The 19,734-nt window shown below is 42.9% G+C and overlaps 1 protein-coding gene across 1 annotated transcript in view; it reads right to left on the minus strand.

Moving 5' to 3' along the window:
* Nucleotides 1-1,218: 1,218 nt before the first annotated feature.
* The window catches only part of LOC147684247 (putative cation-transporting ATPase 13A4), a 446,726-nt gene continuing 428,210 nt past the window's right edge, over nt 1,219-19,734 (minus strand). The window contains exons 28-30 of the mRNA XM_086944647.1: nt 9,828-9,916; nt 3,370-3,450; nt 1,219-2,811 (exon numbers count right to left, since the gene is read on the minus strand). Of these exons, the coding sequence (XP_086800773.1) occupies nt 2,608-2,811; nt 3,370-3,450; nt 9,828-9,916 (374 nt within the window). The 3' untranslated portion in view covers nt 1,219-2,607. The remainder of the gene's footprint in view (nt 2,812-3,369; nt 3,451-9,827; nt 9,917-19,734) is intronic.

The following is a 19,734-nucleotide window of genomic DNA, read 5'->3' on the forward strand; positions in this document are numbered from 1 at the left end:
TGTTGCAGTCACTTCATTGGCTGCCTATCCGACAGCGGATAGTTTTTAAAGCTCTAACCCTTGCTCACAAGGCCTTTTATGCCACGGGGGCTAAATATCTTCAGAAGAGGCTAGTTTCTTATCGTCCTGCCCGATCTTTGAGGTCAGAGTCGAAGTTCCTTGCCATCGTTCCACGTGTGAGGAAGGGCCGTATTGATATTTGATATTTGATATTTGAGGGAGTATTTTTAAAGCGCAGCGTTCGCTCCGGAGGGAGCATCATGGCGCTGAAAATCCTGAAAGCCCGGTCAAGCAGAGGCGCGGGGGAGGCTAAATGGCGGCTCTGGTCCAGTCGTCAGGGAGGTTAAAAATCCAAGTTTTAAGAAGTTTTCTGAAAGGCTTCTCTAAGGTCTGCTGTCTCAGGAGTTTGGGCATGCTGTTCCAAGCCTTGATGGCCAGGGGACTTAAAGTTTTTCCGCCTTTTGACTTTAAGTTGTACCTGGCGGAGGACATGAGATTGTCTTGGGCAGAACGAAGGGAGCGACTCGGGCAGTAGTGTGGGAAGCATCTGGTTAAGTATTTAGGACCAGTGTTGTTAAAAGCCCGAAAGGCAACAGTAAGTATTTTAAAAAGTATTCTTTTATGTAGGGGTAGCCAATGCAGGGTTTTTAGGGCTGCAGAGATTGAGGATTTGCGGGGTAATTTTAGGACCAGGCGGGCAGCAGTATGGAGGACGCTTTGTAGTTTGGTCAGAGTGGATTTTTTAGTCCCAGCCAGGAGGGCGTTACAATAGTCAACGCGCGAGATTATGAGGGCTGCTGTTACAGTTTTCCTGGCCTCAAGAGGGAGAAAGTCGAAGAACTTTCTAAGAGATTTATTGGAGGTCGCTCATTTATGCTCCGGGCCCCTCAGCTTTGGAACACTCTGCCCCTGACGTTACGCAGCACCTCAGATCTGCTGGCTTTCAGGAAGGGCCTGAAAACCTGGCTTTTTGCCTCCTAGTCTCTTTCGTGTTCTGTTGACCCTGCCTTCTTTTAATCTGTTGTGTTGTGTTTGTCTTCTTAGGTTGTCAATAAAGCGCCGGGACACTCTTTTGAGTAGCCGAGCGCTATAAAAGACACAATATAACATAACATAACATAACATGACGAGGATGAGTAGTTAAAAATGGCCAGACATGAGACAGCTGTAGCAAGCAGTCGACATGAGCAGCGTGACAAACTCCAGAGAATAATAGTACGTTTTCCAGAATTCTTTATTTTCAGTTCTTTTGCAATGTAAAAACTTTAGGTTTCAACCAAAGTGTTTTGTTTTCTCATGGAGAACTTCATCAGGGCTCATAAGGGCAATAACCCTCACGAAACAGGCACAGGACTATAAATGGGGGGTACAATTATAAATTGGTTCCGTGATCCGGACTGTAAGGCGGCCTAATCAAGGCAGGCATATCTAAGTCAGGCACAAGTCCATAAGTACACAAAAGTAGAATTATAAGGTCGCACACCAGATTAGCATGCAACGGGAACTGTGTAGCCCAGAAACTGAAACTAACTGTAGGTCTCTAAATCTGTATGATGACAGAGTGGTCATGAAAATAGATCGATCCTACATGCAGTAACACTGGGGTCTGAAGGGGAAATCCCCACAGCTGATTAAGGCCTCCTAATCACTGATCCAAGGAGCCGAGGGCCAAAACAGCTGTAGGAATATATCCAGTTTTGATCTGAGAGAGACAGTGAATCCAGAAGTATGGGATTTCACTGAAAAATATATTAGACTAATAAAAGGTTTAGAACCAGTATGGCAAATGTCTGACCAAAGGCAGTGTTTCCCAGAACACCCCTTATCACATGACTCAAGAAACTATTGCAGGAATCACTCTCATCATTTAGGAAATGATACACAGAGGAATTTTAAACTCTCTCGTCGGAGCAGCAGCAACCCCATTGACACACTGCCACTGCTTGCATCTCCTTTTGCTTCTTATGGCCTGAGACTCCCTTTAGAACCATATCCAGCAAACTCCATCCCTTATGCTGTTTAGAAAGGAGGCGAGAGCATCCTCTTCAAGCAACACTTCATCCATTTGCAACCATCTGAGTCTGAACACCATTTGGTGATCCTCTTGTTGTGTCTCCATCCCGTTCGCACCCCCATACCTAGCTCTACTCTCATTTACACCATTTATTCATGTGGCCTTGTGATTTACCTTCCTTTTACACATTATCCGCAGTGCCTTGGTTGGGAAATTGTGCAGGCACCACAAAATCACTGTCTGCCCTTCATCTACCAAACCCTGACTTTGTTTCTTGACCATGTAAGGAGATGTTCAACTAACCTTTGCTATGGACTTGTAAGTGCAGAATGAATAGAACCACCTGTTAAGTATACCAGATTCTACCTCAGTAACGAGGCACTGACCAGCATGCTGTGATCTGTTTTGAAGCATTACATTCCAAAAGATTTATTGAGTAATTTCTGAGTATGTGGGTGCAGGAGGTCGGTATGCGATCTAAAATCACAAGTTTACAGCATTGAATAATCCAATTGTCAACCATTTACAAATAAATAGTGCTGGATAAAAGACCAGGGAGTCCCTTTTTGGATTCCATGCAGCTAGGATTTGAGTCAAATGCTGGCTGGGTTGCGATAGATGTCTATTTCAGCTTCTAGCTCTGTAACAGCTGAGTCAGGATAGATGGTTTGGTTTATCGGTGGCCACTGTGGAGCTCTTTCTAGAAGTCGCTGCAGCTTCCGGTACTGACTTTTGGATTTGTAGTTCGCCTTCTTCTTTATCCAATCCCAGAGCTCTCGGTTTCCAATAATTCCTTCCTGCACAAATAAATAAAATGACCATTTCATAACAATATGTTTGATTTTCCTTCAAATTGACCTCAGGGCACAATTGATGAATGGGTGTCAGTATTATGTCATTTTTGTATCAAAGAATATCTGGTCTAAAATTACAAAAATGAAAAACAACTAACTGAGAAAAAACTGGGTTGACATTAGATGTACAGGCTCGCCAATCTGCCAGTTTCTGCAAATATAACTTTGGAAACAGCAAATATCTTGTGCCTGCTCCTGTCTATCCAGTACATGATTCTGAGGGTAAAAATATTAGAAAACAGTAACTAAAGCACATATTTATTTACAATAAGACAGCAATATTTGTAAAGTGCATTTTAAGGCGTGAGTCAAACCAAAGTAGTCGGTATTTTTCACTGGTTGTTCATTTTATTTAGAGTTGACTTTCTGGGCTGTTTATTCGAACTCTAGACATAATTGCTCAACATCGTTTCTATAACCACAAACCTTGAATTTTACTTCACAAAGTAAGGTAAAAGTCAGGGACTAGGCATATTGGTCAGAAACTGTAGGAGTACTCACCTCAACCCCGTAGGATACAAAGAAGAGGATGACCACAGCGATGAACAAGTAAACCCTCCAAAGAGTGGGAAGACAGACGAGCTGCAAACAAGAGCAATGAACACCTTTATAATACCTTTGAATCTTGTCTGATGAACACCATATTTTCCTAATCAGTATCTAATAGCGAAGGTACCATCTATATAAAGCTGTTCCTTTTTAATTTAAATGAGTACCTTGTGTCATGCAAAACAAGATCATCCTCCTTCAAGTTGAAGGTTATAATGCACCTGGATCAATTCTCAGATGGATTTTGCTGCTTATTAGTTTAACTTTGGATTAATTTCTAAGTTTCTAAAACCTAAAAAAAATAATTACGTTTCAAGTGCCATGACAGTCCATCAAATGTTCACTTTTGATTCCCCTCCAACGTTCTTGGATCTCCTACATAGAGGAACAGATGTGGCACAATCTCAAATTCAATGATCAATTTACTGTTTAGTCTAGTGAAACGGATCATTCCAAATCCAAGTCAAGGCACAAAGTAGCAAAATAAACTTTAACTATGATAGTTGGAACCCTAATTGTGGACTGGAAAAAATCCAGACTTTTACCATCTTTCATGGCCTGCAGCCCATGGGCCCACACCCACTTTGAAGTAGCTGGAACTGAATCCAATCTAGCGGTGAAATATTAAGCCAAAAGAGCAGGAGCTGGGCGGGTGTAGGAACAGGAAAGGGTACAGATGGTGAGGGAGCGTGGACTGTGATTCCTTTTACAAACGGAGGCAGAAGCCTGGCCACTAACTCTACCTAATCTGCATCTAACATTAGCGCTATTTAGCACGCACGCATTCTCACCTGAGGCGGAAGCCGGGTGATAGGCTGTAACATTTTTAAATTATATGCATTTGCGAAATATTATTTGCGTCGTTCTGTTTTTAACTTGTTGTGTATTTTAATACACCTACCGCCTGAAAGCGCCTCACTTCTCTAGCTCACAGTCGATTAAAAGGCTGTGGCTGGAGACGCGCGATCAGCCCCACATAGGTCCAGACTTAAAAACTACAAGTCCCAGCGCCATTGCGCTCTTGAAGGGACTACAAAAGGAGGAGTCGCGCCTCGGTGGCGAGATTCCTTTTACAAACGGAGGCAGAAGCCTGGCCACTAACTCTACCTAATCTGCATCTAACATTAGCACTATTTAGCACGTACGCATTCTCACCTGAGGCGGAAGCCGGGTGATAGGCTGTAACATTTTTAAATTATCTGCATTTGCGAAATATTATTTGCGTCGTTCTGTTTTTAACTTGTTGTGTGTTTTAATACACCTACCGCCTGAAAGCACCTCACTTCTCTAGCTCACAGTCGATTAAAAGGCTGTGGCTGGAGACGCGCGATCAGCCCCACATAGGTCCAGACTTAAAAACTACAAGTCCCAGCGCCATTGCGCTCTTGAAGGGACTACAAAAGGAGAAGGTCATTATTTCGCGCAGCGAACGCGAGCAGCGAGCGCGCCATAGCCGCGCCGGAGTCGAGCCTGAGTCTAGCTCGTCTGCGCTCGTCCGCGCCGAGGCCAGGCCTAGGGCCACCCTCAATACCCAGGTGATGCATTATTCAAGAGATTTTCTCTTCTCCCTGAATTCTTCCTGTACTAACTGCCACCGCTTTCTTAATGTCGACAAATGGGTGGGTCCAGTTTGCTGCATTACTTGTCAAAAATGTTTAGTACCTTATCATCCTATGGACAACTGCATGTCAGCCAACTTCTTTAAAAGTGGGCTTATAAATGCCCGCTTCATGTGCAAAAATGCACTTCATATATTCGATCTGATCAGTGAAAACGAACTGGACTGTTTGTTTATAACTGAAACCTGGCTACGGGATTGGTCTAATCCTGACCTTGTTCAGGCTGTTCCCCCCGGCTACGCCATCTGCAGACAAGATCGCGCGAAACAGCGCGGTGGCGGTTTAGCAATCATCTATAGAGATGTCCTCAAATGCACTATCAGAGAACTCCCTGACATTGTAGAAGCTGAAAGTATGTTTTTTAGCATCCAATTACATGATACTTTCACTTTTTCAGGAGCACTGCTCTACCGTTCCCCGCAAAATCCCCAGCAGTTTCTCACAAGTGTCCGGGAGGTTCTGAGTGATATGACTGTTAGATGCGCCAATTTCATGTTTACTGGGCGATCTCAATCTTCACTTAGATAACCCTACTGATAATAATGTTTCCAGTTTTAAAGAAACTCTGCAAGTTCTAGGACTGACTCTTAAGACCTCTGGAGCTACCCATAAAGCTGGACACTCCCTCGATTGTATTAGTTCCAATCTGGATACACTGGCGGTAAAAAATCCCTTACCTTTGACCTGGACGGATCATTATTTTATTGAATTTGACTTCAATTTTCTAAGAAGTCAAACACTGTTCAAGACAACAACTAATAAAGGGACCCCCTCACCCAATTGGGGCAAAATTATGAGCCATCCTGATCTCATTAGTTGGGCTAAAGATAGCAAACCCCCGTTGTCAGGTAATACCCTCATTGATTACCAAAACTTTGTAGATTGGATGACAGAGATCGTCAGCAAACCTAGTCATCTACAAAAAAACAAAACTTCCCTCAGTAAATCGCAAAAATTCTGCTCCTTGGTTTTCAAATACCTTAAAAGATCAATTGGCTGCAGTCAAAAAACTCGAACGTAAATGGAGACAAAATTATGGTATTGACTCCAAAACCATCTACAAATCAGCTAGGAAAGCGTATCACATCTCCATTAAAGCCGCGAAAACGAACTATTTTACCTCTCAAATTGAAGCAGCCAACAACAAACAAAAATAAATTTTTAAAATTGTTAACACCTTTACGAAACCTAAAATATCAACCCATGACATTCCCCCGTCCCAAACCCTATGTGACAACATAGCCAACTATTTCACACAAAAAATTGACACGCTCATTAAGGATTTTCCTCATCCTACAATAGTAGAATCTGACATTGAGACGGTGTCCAACTCCCAACTTCCCAGATGGGAAAAATGTAATCATATCAGTCTTGAAGATTCTTTACAGGGAATCTCTGCACTTAAATCAGGTTCCCCTTCCGACCCCTGTCCCCCTACTTTTTTTTAATCCATTGCACAGGAGGTTAACCCCTATATTAATGCTATCATCAACTCTTCTTTACAATCAGGAGAGATCCCGGCCCAGTGGAAGGTAGCGACAGTAAAACCCTTACAGAAAAAGTCATTACAGGACCCCACCATCTTATCTAATTTACGCCCTATTTCTTTACTTCCTGCCATCTGCAAAATCACGGAAACGTTTGCCAACAAACAACTGATGGCATTCCTTGAAAATAATGACATTCTCCATCCATGTTAAGCAGGTTTCAGGACTCACCATTCTACTGAATCGGCGCTTTTATCATCTACTGAAACCATACGTGCCGCTCTGGATCAGGGAAAATTGGCTGTCCTGATCCTTTTAGATCTCTCAGCGGCCTTCGACACGGTATCCCATGCTATCCTTTTACATCGACTTACCAATGCTGGCATAGCAGGAACAGTGTTCGAATGGTTTAAAAACTACCTTGCCAATAGGCGTCAGATTGTCAGGTTGGGCGATCACTCCTCAGAAGAAAAACTGATAAAAACAGGAGTTCCTCAGGGCTCTAGTTTAAGCCCTACCCTGTTTAACCTGTATATGGTCCCCTTACTTAAACTAATAACATCCTTTAACATCAGTACTGTCGCCTATGCTGACGACACCCAACTTGTTCTGACTCTTGATAAAAATCATACCAACGCAGAGCAAGTATTTAAAGACTGCCTGTCAGCAACCTTCAAGTGGATGTCCCTTAACCACCTAAAATGTAATTCTTCCAAGACTGAGATCATCCCTTTCGGCCCGAACCACTTTTTTACGCCCCAAGATTGGTGGCCCGAAAAAGCAGAATCCCCCCCAATACTATCATTGCTGCACGAAATCTTGGAATAAAATTTAACAGTGCCCTTACTTTCAATCAGCAGGCTAAGGAAGTAGCAGGTACATGTTTCGGTATCATCAGAAGCCTGAGAAAGTTCTTTGATTTCCTCCCCCTGAGTGCCAGACGCACGGTAGCTGTAGCCCTCATAAATTCCAGGTTGGACTATTGCAACAGCCTCTATGCAGTACTCAATAAATCTGCCCTGCATAAGCTTCAAATGGTCCAACATGCAGCTGTCAGATTGGTCCTCAGACTACCTAGGAAATCCTCAGCCTCCGCAGCTTTGAACACACTACACTGGCTTCCTATACACAAGCGCATACTGTTTAAAGTGCTCGTCATTACTCACAGAGCCTTCTACCATCGTGGCCCACTTTATTTGCGTAAATACTTTAGACATTATCAGCCTCTCCGAGCACTTAGATCCTCCAACGCGAATCTGCTGCATGTTCCCAGGTTCAAAATGGCAACAAGAGGAGGCAAATCCATGGCGGTCATTGGAGTGAAAGCCTGGAATAAGGCACCTCCCTGTCTACGTCAAGCCACTACTTAACCCAAGTTCAGAAAGCTGCTAAAGACTTGGATTTACTCACTGGCCAACCCCGAATGTATGAGGCTCTTAGGATATGCTACGTAGCCAGGGGTATTTCTCATCCACCTTATTACATCTCTTCTGTCTTTTCAGGAATCTAAGCGCCAAGATACTCCCTGGAGTGGTAGCGCACTATATAAGTATTTTTTCACTTCACTTCACTGTCCCCCAATTTTAGCCTCATTGAAATATTAGCTGTGTTCTAAACAGTGCGTTTCCCACTTGCTGCACTCCTGGAGTTCACTCACAGTGTATTGTACAAGTGGAGCAAATGGTGTGAAGATAAGCCATGTTAGAACACGAGAAAGGGCAATAAAGTACAGATTAACAGAGACTATATGTCAAATGGCACTTTTTTGAACAGCAGCACCATGATCATCAACCTTCCTGTTGCAATGACTTTGCTGTTTAGGCTGAAACTGTTGCAAAATAGAAGATGTTTCTTTTGCCTTGCCCTTTTATAAGGTTTTCTGAACGTTCCTAATGTACCTTGATTTATGTCTGAAAACCTGGGAGGATTCTGGTTCTTAAATGAATAAGTGATTGCCTACTCCTAATCTACCTCAGAGAGTATTTTCCTAGTTAATGAACATACAAAACAGTGAGGCTTTTTGGGACAACACCAGTCACAGGCATGGAGAAGATTTTAACAGTCTAAAACAATATCTGATAGATATTTGGATTGAGACTCCATTACTTCCAGAAACTGGGAAACACCCTCACCATCATACAAAGCTAAAGAAAGGCGCTGTAAGTATTTCACTAACAAATTTGACGTGTACAATGCATACATTCCAGTCCTTAATTATTAGAATGCAGATCCAAGCAATGGCACAAATGTAACTTGACACAATCTTGTACTTAAAAGATAAAATACTTAGGAAATCTAGGCAAAATGTTACCTTCCTTCAAGATGACAAAGGAAGATCCAGATGGGCAGAAGAAAAATTTTGGAAGGATGTAGATTTCTACCTTTTTCATAACAGAGGGAGTGGATCTTGATGAAGGAAATGAATGAAATCTTGCTTGGGAAGAGTATGTAGGGTGGGGCATTGAAATTGCAAAAGTATTAGGGGAAGGAGGGCAGACGACAAGTTAATGTTCGCTACATCCCTAGAGTAAGAAGCTCCTACTCCAACACTCTCTAATGGAGATCCAATGACCTTTGCGCTGTCTCTGATATTTGAGGGTCTTCATCAGGCAATGCATTAGAGTCCTCCTGTTTAACATTTCTGTATTAATGATTATTATTAGATATTTGGCTTGAGACTCCATTACTCCCGGCAACTGGGAAATACCCCCTCACTTCTGCAAAGCTAAAGAACGGGACTGTAAGTATTTCACCAACAAGTGTGATGTGTCTCCTGAGTAAATTTCAGTCCTTGTTAATCAGAATGCAGATCCAAGCAATTGCAGAAATGTAACTTGACACAATCCAATACTTGAAAGAAAAAATATATAGAAAATGTAGGCAAAATGTTACCTTAGCTCAAGATACAGAAGGAAGATCCCTGATAGGCACAAAGAAAAATAGAAAGGAGGTGGGTTTATTCCTCTTTCATAGGAGAGGCAGTAGACCTTGATGAAGGAAAGAACTCTTGCTGGGAAGGATGCACTGTGTAGGGAAGGACATTAAAATTGCAAAAGCAAGGAACAGGGCGAGAAGGGCAGATGAGAAGGTTATGGTAGCTGCGCCCCAGTGAAAGAAGCTGCTTCTCCAAATCTCTCTCAATGAGACCCAATGATCTTGGTGCTGATCGAGGGTCTTTCTAAGGGAGTGCATTACGGTCCCCCTATTTGACATTTCTGTAGTCATTATTACATTCAGTGCGATGAAAACAATTTTTCTGCAAGATTCTAGAAGTAAACTGCATGGAATCCAAGGGGACCTGTACCTGTGTTACAATGTAATATCCTTCGAAGTCACCAAAAAGCAGGAAAATGAACATTGCGATCTGTCCAATCAGTAGTAGCGCAAATAGATCTAAAAAAATGAAAAACAAGCATCTAAGGATCATTCAGACAGAATCCTTAAAACACATGATTTCTGCATTGTGAGGTCCATAATAAAGCATTATTGCCACCTTTAGGAGAATTAAGTGCAAATCTCAAACTGAGCGGCCAAGAAAATATTATTTAGTTTATACTTGTCTAGAACCCATTTACATTTTCACCAGATATGAAACCCTGGCTGCGCTGGCTCAGGGTTCTATGTGCCTGCAGTCTCTAAAGTCAATTCATTTAACCTGGTATTTGACTTTCAGACATTGCAGTTCAGAAACAGCAAGCAAGGTTCTCCCCATTTTGTTTCTGAGCTGCACTGTCTAAAATAATGCTCTAACTCCCAAACATATTGAGTGAAATTAATGCACTTTACACGCTGCAGGCAAATAAAAACAGGGGCTGTGCTCTGCGCCGAGCCAGCAGAGGCCATCATGAGATGGCTGTGATGGTGCCATGTAGGGTAGAATACACCAGGAGGCGGCATGAGACTCTGGGCCTCTGATACACATTGCACACAGCGCGAAAAGAGGAGCAGGGACCGGGAGCACTGGTTTCTTGCTTGTGTGCACCTAGGTGGTTCTAACTCTGCCCTGTAATGCTCTTACCTTTATTCTCTGTGTTCCACATGACTGTGGGATTCTCAATTATGCCATCATGGAAGGTGACAATTTTAATTTCCTCTCCTTTTCACCTTTGGTGTTTACCAGTTACCTAATTGACAAACACTACATTCCTCCCTAACCATAAAAAAAGAGAACAACAACAAAAACACAGTCCCAAAACAAAACCAGATAGCAAAATGGACACAGTACGGAACACACACACACACATCCTTCATCAGGTGTATCACCAGGTGATTGGAACGTTCATATCATAAATTATACAGGACAGTCTCATCGTGAGCTGCCACTAGTATGCTTTCACACCACATGGTCTCTCAGTCTCATTGACAGTGCTGACATTTGCTGAAGGAGATACCTGGTCCGGCCTTCTCGACCACTAGAGCCATCAATGGTTCCTGATCCCCTCACCTGGTGTTAGTCTGAGCTGTGGCGGCTTTCCAGACTGGCACCAGCATCTCATGTGCTGCTGAAGTCTCACTGTGACTTAGTATAAGAACATGGGAATGGAAGTTTACTAATGAAATGAGAGTATTGTGAAGGAACAATACAGATTGAAATGATTTTATGAAAAGAAACCTTGGAGAAGCGTGTTTATTTGAAACTTTTGTAAGAAAGTGGGGAAGCTTTGCAAATAGCACAATCAACCTGTGCCGGGGAGACATACCCCATGTGTATGGGGATGCAACCATAGTCCTGCATTAAGACCATACAAGTCAAGAATTGCTTATACAGACTGGTATGTTTCAAATAGGTACCCCAATATATTCTCAGGCAGCAACCTAACCTATCACCTTTAGTTTCCCCTGCCATTACATGACATAACGGTTCTTGGGGCTGATCTTTTACCTAGTTATGGTACTGCTTACAGAAACTCATCGGTAAACAGACATAATATTGAGTTGCAAATATCGACTAACACTAATATTGAGTCCAAAATATCAACATACAAAATTATCTACAGTCAGAATATCGTTGTAAAGAATAGTGAGTTGAAGTTAAGTAATATTGTTTTCCCAAATATTGAAGTTACTAATATCGTTGGCAAAAATATTGTTGTTAAAAATATTGTTGTTTTATTTAGGGCCTGATTCTGATCCGGTAAAATTCCCGTCCGTACGATTTGCATCCGGAGCCGTCTCCGTACGACTCGTACACACGCCGTACGACCCGACGGGTACGATCTAGACCGGGGTATCAGGACGCGATTCCTACAGTCAAAGTCAGGTTAGGGCGATTCGTATGGAAAAGTGCACAAACACATACACACAGTACGGTGCGTACCCCCCATGATCACAGGGGTACGGCGCGTACCCCTGTGAGCATGGGGGGTACGCGCCGTACACCCTGTGTGCATGGGGTACGGTGCGTACCCCATGTACGCTGGGTATACGGCGCGTACCCCCCATGATCGCAGGGGTACGCGCCGTACCCCTGCGATCATGGGGGGTACGCGCCGTACACAGGGGGCCATACCGTACCTGTTTCGAGGTGAACTCTGCTTTTACAACTGTTTTCAGGTCCCATAGAAAAAGGGTCGTACGGTGTGTACCCGACATGAATCGTACTTGCCGGGTCGTATAAACCAGCCGCGAACCGTACAGAAGTCGCATACAGCGGGTTCCAAGTGTGACTCGTACGGGGATTTCATTCGTACGGTCTCTGTACGATTCGTATGGAGTCCAGCTCCTGGTACGAATCGTACTTCGTCGTACGTACGGGGGACGTTGCAGGGTGCGATACGTACAGGAAAAACGCTCTGTACGGCTAATCGGAGCGCTTTTTCCAGGATCGGAATCGACCCCTAGGTGTTATGTATTTTAATGTGTATTTATAATGTAGGTATTCTATATTTTTGTGCAAGTATTGTATTTGTTTTTGAATATATGTGTTACATTTTAAGAAGTTACAAATGATTTTCTAAGTACATTTTGCGTTTTAGTTCCGTAGCGAGTTGTGGGTTTATAGTAGAATAGGGCGGAAGTAATTTTATTATAAGTAATTAAATAATCATTTTTAATAATTACTATTTAGGTATTTAATATTTTATATTATTAATTGTGTTAATTAATTAATTATTAATTAGTCATTATTTGGTTGGTAATTAATAATAAATATTTGGTAAATATCTTAATTGTGTTAATTTTTTAGGAGTGGGTTGTGGGTTTATAGGGGAATAGGGTGGGAAGTAATCAAATCATAATTAATTATTTAATTTTTTTGTGTGAATTAATAAATAAGTATTTAAGATTTTATATTGTGAATGGTGGTAATTGAGATGTTATTGATTAGTTAGTAATTGGTTGGTAATTAATAATAAATATTTGGAAAATATCTTCATTATGGTTTTTTTAGAAGCGGGTTGTGTGTTTATAGGAAAATAGGGTGGTAAGTATTTTAATAATAATTAATTAATTCATATGTTTAAATATTTAATATTTTGTATTTAATAGGTTATAATGTTAATTGTGGTAAATAATGTATTCTTATTTCTTTTTTAATTGGTTATTAATAAATAATTATTCATGATTAATTATGGTATGTGTGTTATTTTTTAAGAGATGGTTGTGGGTTGATAGGGTAGTAGGCAGAGAACTAAGTTACTTTTTATATATAAAACATTTTTTTTATAAAATGTATTTTTTGTTGTTTTTTGTGTTATTTGTGTGAATTAATGTATTATTAATTGTTTTGAAATTATTTGTTCAATACTATTATTTAATTTATTAATTGTTAATTAATTCTCTTAATTGTGTTGTATTTTACAACATTGGTGGTTTTATTTACAGGGGAATATGGTGGCAGGTAAATTATTTACATATAATTAATTGTTTGTTAATTAATGTTAATTATTTTGATGTATTGTGAATAGGTAATTATTCCCCTCCGCTATCTAACACTTCCCCTACTGTTGCACTCACTGGAGTTGGAATAGTAAATTTTACCCCTACGCTATCCAACACTTTCTCTACTGTTGTACTTGTTGGAGTGGGAACAGAAATGTTAACCCCACCACTATCCAACACTTTCTCTGCTGTTGCACTCTCTGGAGTGGGAATAGTGATGTAACCCCTCGGCTAGCCAACACTTTCCCTACTGTTGCAATCCCTGGAGTGGGAATAGTAAATTATTCCCCTCTGCTATCCATTACTTTCCCTACTGTTTTACCTGCTAGAGTGGGAATAGTAAACTATTCCCCTGCGGTATCCAACACTTTCCCTACTGTTGCACTTGCTGGAGTGGGAATAGTACATTTTACCCCTTTATTATCCAACACTTTCCCTACTGTTGCACTCTCTGGAGTGGGAATAGTAAATTATTCCCCTCTGCTATCCAACACTTTCCCCACTGTTTTACCTGCTGTAGTGGGAATAGTTAATTATTCACCTCCGCTATCCAACACTTTCCCTACTGTTGCACTCACTGAAGTTGGAATAGTAAATTTTACCCCTACGCTATCCAACACTTTCCCTACTGTTGTACTTGTTGGAGTGGGAACAGAAATGTTAACCCCACCACTATCCAACACTTTCTCTACTGTTGCACTCTCTGGAGTGGGAATAGTGATGTAACCCCTCGGCTAGCCAACACTTTCCCTAATGTTGCAATCCCTGGAGTGGGAATAGTAAATTATTCCCCTCTGCTATCCATTCTTTCCCTACTGTTTTACCTGCTAGAGTGGGAATAGTAAATTATTCCCCTGCGGTATCCAACACTTTCCCTACTGTTGCACTTGCTGGAGTGGGAATAGTACATTTTACCCCTTTACTATCCAACACTTTCCCTACTGTTGCACTCTCTGGAGTGGGAATAGTAAATTATTCCCCTCTGCTATCCAACACTTTCCCTACTGTTTTACCTGCTGTAGTGGGAATAGTTAATTATTCACCTCCGCTATCCAACACTTTCCCTACTGTTGCACTGCTGTTGCACTAACTGGAGTGGGAATAGTAATTTTTACCCCTACGCTATTCAGTGCTTTCCCTACTGTTGCACTCCCTGGAGTGGGAATAGTAATTTGTACCCCTTCGCTATCCAACACTTTTCTTACTGTTTCACTCCTTGGAGTGAGAATAGTAAACTATTCCCCTCCACTATTTAACACTATCCCTATTGTTGGACTCTCTGGAGTGGGAATAGTAAATTTTACCCCTACGCTATCCAACATTTTCACTACTGTTGCAGTTATTGAAGTGTCAAATGTAATTGTAAAAAAACAAATATTTTAATATTTTGATTTATTATTTATTTTGTTTTACCTATGTATGTATATTAATGTATTTATAATTTGTAATATGTTTTTAATATTTCTTAATTTATTAAAATCATTATTTATTAGTTGTATTAAGTTAATATATATATTATATTTTTAATAAATGTAGGTTTAATTTATCTTTAAATTATATTTATTACTTATCATTTTAAACTTTCGCTAATAATTCTAACTATCTTTTTTTAAATACATGTATTATTTGCATTATTTTACACTTTTTTTTAAACATTTTTATTAAACAGTATTTTAAACAACAATATTTTTAACAATATTTTTTTATTGATATTTTTGTACTTACCATCATGAAGATAGGACTTCGATATATCTGGACAAAAAGTATTTTTGATCCAATATTTTTGTAGTTAGACATTTTTGCTGTTGTTATTCTGTCAGTGATACAAACACAGCAGTGTAGCATCCTGCTACAAAGAACGACAAACACAGGTCCTTTTTTTGTAGGAGCTTTATTATGTGCTTCTCACTCCGTCCCTGTCCCTATCCTAACTGCCCTCATCCTGTCCTGACTCCTCCTCTTCCCCTCAGCCCACCTAGCTCCGCCCACCCCAGCTACTAGACTGTCAACTATATTACATCTCTCCCCTTCTTAACAAAATGAGCTTGATGTCTTCAGTGTTCGCAATTCTTCAATCCACCACACGGGTCGGCGGACGGCCTGTTCTTAAAGCCTCAGTAGTGTCGAATCAGTGGTGGGCTTGGTTTTGGTCAATCTTTCCGTTGTCTTAATCAGGGCATTATTGACCACGTTGTGTGTGAACTGTTTACTTTCACACTCCGCAGTCATCATGTTTCCTTCCTGTGGTGTAACTGCTGTTGGTTCAGATGCTCGGTCTCTTTCATGAGTGGATAATGTTCTGGTCCTCTTCTGAGCACCCGCATCTACTTTTACTTCCTTTTGCCTTGTCCGGTCGAGGGCAACACTGTCCTCCAATTCAGGGTCATGTATACCAGACAGTACGGTACTATCTGACGAGACTGTCTTGGTTTGGTTCGATTACTCATTCGCGGCCTCGGGTTGTCTGGCGAACTCATGGGTTATCTGTGCATAGGCATGTCTCTCTCTCATCCGATGATGATCTCTCTCTACTGACACGTCCAGCTTTCCTTGCGGAGTGACTGGCTGGTCCCTTCCCATCCGGTGACTAAGCTCCACTGTCTCTGTTTTCCTTTTGTAGGTCCTTTGAGTCAGCCTCGCGGACCCCTTCAGGGGTGACGGTGTCTGATCTATGTCTGGATATACTTGTGACTGACATGACAGGTTGTCTTGTGGCGTGACTGAGTATTCAGAGACCTTAGTGTGAGGCATGTTTCTCTTGACGGGAAGGATGTCCTTTGGTTCCATGGTGCGTTCGGGTGGTTGACGCCATGGCTGTTGTCGGGACCATGACTCAGTCGACTCACGGGATTGAACAGACATGCTCTCTGGGTCAGAGAAGTCTCTTGTCGACTTCCAGGATCGGACAGACGCGCTCTCTGAACCAGAGGAGTTCCTGGCCATAGACGTGCTTTCTGGGTCAGAGAAGTCTTTTGTCGACTTCCAGGATCGGACGGACGCGCTCTCTGAATCAGAGGAGTTCCTGGCCATACTCCTTTTAAAGCGTTCCTTTGAGAGTGTATCGAGTAATGGATGTCTGAAATGAGTAGGCCGTGACACATTGTTCTTTGACTCAGGGTTGTCTTTAAGACGCTTCTCCGGGCGCCTTCGTCGACTTGTCTTTGGCGTTGTTTCATTTGAGAAGTTGTTCAACAACCACATGCTTGTTCTTTGTGTTTGATCTTGAGGTTTTCCATCTTTGCCTTTCTCACATGTCAACGACTTCTTCTCAGTTTCTTCGTTGTCCCAGGTGCCATTGATGCGTTGGTCTTTTCCTGTTCGTTGTTGGGGAGGGTCAGTTCGTCTTAAGCGACCTATTTCTTCTTCCCACTTATTTGGTGCTCGGACACCCATGATATGGGTGTGATGTGTTCTCCTGCTGGATGTTCCTTCAGACTCATCTTCACAACTTGGCGAAGAATGTTCCTGCGCCAACTTCCAGTTTTGACCATTTTGATTTCTTCTTCTATAGTTTGTCTTCCTTACTCTCTTGTTGTGCAGGTTGCCTTCTTGTCCAGGAGTGCGATCTGTCCCACTTGACGCTCCCTCCTCGTCAGACTTTGAATGACACCTTGAGGGTGAAGAACTCCTTGAGGTTGTCCTTTGACTGATTGACTCGGAGTGCTCCTTATCACTTTGTCTCTCTCGTTGTCTTTTCACTGGTCTGCCTTCCCTCTCCTTTTTGTTTTGTGCATTTTCCGAGTTTCATCTGTCCAGGCATCTTGATATGTTGCCTTCAGAGGCAGGTCCTTTGATCTATCTCTTGCCTTGACGTGTATTCCAATTTCAGCCTTCCTAATGATTTCTTCTAATGACCAATTTTCTCGCAGGATCTTGAGCTTTGTGTCGGGGTTTGCCCAGCCTTCAATTATCCGGAGTCGAACTGCGTCCTCATTCGTAAAGGTGTTAAAATGGCAGCCTTGTACCAGGTTTTGCAACCGAATGATGAAAGTTGGCAATGGTTCGCCTGGTTCCTGCCGAGCTGTGTTGAAAGCAATGCGATCATGATCCACTTCCGCTTGCGCGGAGAGACGGGCACATAGCTTCTCTTGGAGTCTTTCATAGATTTCTGTGTCTTCTTTGGAAAATGTTTTGAATGGGCATCGGCCCTCTGGACCCACCAAATGGAGGAGCAGCATTAGACATTTCCTCTCTCTTTGTTCACCATTGGCGTCCAGGAAGTCACCCAATGTTGCCAGCCATTGGTTCCGTTTGAGACACAGAATCCAGGTATCCGTCTGCACCCCTTGGGGTGGTACTTCAATGCAGGGATGGAACCGTTGTGCTACTTCTTCCCCCGCCATGAGAGGAGGATTCTGATGAATTACATTTGCAGGGCACGGGCTGTTCACTCGTCTTCTCGTCTTCTTAGCTGATCCTCTTTAGTCGAAACCTGCGGTCTGGTCATGTGCTTGGATGTCGGTAATCTTTGCAATCATCACAGTATGTGCCAGTGAATCACTTAGATTTTGTGCGTTCCGAAGTGTCCACCACCCAGCTGCACTGTGCTAGACACAAGGTTCCTTGTCTTTCGAGTCGCATGCTAGTGGCAGGTGGTTACCAACTTTTCCGCGGTGATGCTGGGCACGTTTGACATCTTTGTTCGTTCGGGCGTTCCCTGTGCACTTGCACAAGTCCTCCAGTCACTTCAGTGAGTGTTGTGCTTGTTTCTGGGACTGTCTTTCGCAGTCTTGCCCTCTTCTGAACTTCGTGCAGTTCTGTACAGCAGCTCCTCTCTTTTACGCTCTTCGGTGTGTGTTCACCATCACCTTTACCCGTTGCTTGCGTTTGCTTGTGCTTGTTTTCTTATTATACTCCTTGCATTTGCTCGTGATTATTGATGTCCACTTGTCATTTTTACCTGGCTCTTGCATGCATCTGTGCTCGTTTCTTTTCCTCACTTGCGTTGGCCAATGTTTGTTGCATCACCTTTGTAGGTGCTCGTGCTGGTTTGCTGTTTCTCGCCAATGTTTGTTTATTCGCTTTTCCAATGCTTGTTTGTTTCTTTTCGCCACTGCTTGTTGGTTTCTACTCGCCACTGCTGGTTGGTTTCTACTCGCCAATGCTTGTTTGTTGGCTCTTGACAGTGCTTGTTTCTTTCTATTAGCCAATGCTTGTTTATTTGCTCTTATCAATGCTTGTTTGTTCTTCGCCAATGCTTGTTTGGTTTTCGCCAATGCTTGTTTGGCCTTCGCCAATGCTTGTTTGGTCTTCGCGAATGCTTGTTTGGTCTTCGCCAATGCTTGTTTGGTCTTCGCCAATGCTTGTTCGGTCTTCGCCAATGCTTGTTTCTATTATGTTCGCCAATGCTTGTTGCTAAACTCAGCTCGCCTGACCTCAAAATGGCCGCCTACAGTTTGCACAGGGAGGATGTCCCAAAAGTTGCCTGACTCAAAGATGGCCGCCGTAGTTGTCTGCAGGCACTACTTTCTCTCTCTGCACTCGACCCGATTCTTCACACAGGACTCACCGGCAGTTGCTTCCAGGGTCAGCATACTCCAGATTTGGCTCCCTCTGGTCACTGCTACAGTCAGGTGAGGTTGGGGTGGGCTCCCGCCTTACTTTGCAGGGTCCTTCGGCGGCGGCGTGCCAAAACCCACGCATCCGGCGTGAGGTTTTCCGACGTCGGAGCTCACTCGGGCTCCAATTTCACCGCGCTCAGCAGCGCTTGGCAGGAGACCTTCGTGGGGGCAGTAGACCTTCGTGGGGGCGATGTCCTTCACCCTGAGGCACTTTCCTTTCACCTTTGGGGCTTGGCAGAGTCGGAGTGGGCTCCCGACTTCTGCTCGTGCAGCACTCACTCGTTTTGCACGCTTCACGCTTGAGTCGCGATTCGGCGCGAACAGCAAATTTCATTCACCCTGCCCTCAGAGATTAGCAGCGCTGCTCTCTCCCGGCTCCACGCGATTAACAGATCGAAATATTTCCACTGGCCTCTTACTTTGGGCGGTGGGCTCACTTCTGGCACACGTGTCTCGGCAGTGTCTTCTTCTGCACTGCTAGGGACGGGACGCTCCTTCACGGGATCCTTTCAGTGGCAGCATGCACTGATCCCACCCTCGTCGCCAGTTGTAGCATCCTGCTACAAAGAACCACAGACACAGGTTCTTATTTCTTAGGAGCTTTATTATGTGCTTCTCACTCCGTCCCTGTCCCTATCCTAACTGCCCTCATCCTGTCCTGACTCATCCTCTTCCCCTCAGCCCACCTAGCTCCGCCCACCCCAGCTACTAGACTGTCAACTATATTACAAGCAGGACTACCATCTCCTGCATAAAAACCATATATAAGGG

The sequence above is a fragment of the Lissotriton vulgaris genome, chromosome 11 (assembly GCF_964263255.1).
Source record: "Lissotriton vulgaris chromosome 11, aLisVul1.2, whole genome shotgun sequence".
NCBI lineage: Eukaryota > Metazoa > Chordata > Amphibia > Caudata > Salamandridae > Lissotriton > Lissotriton vulgaris.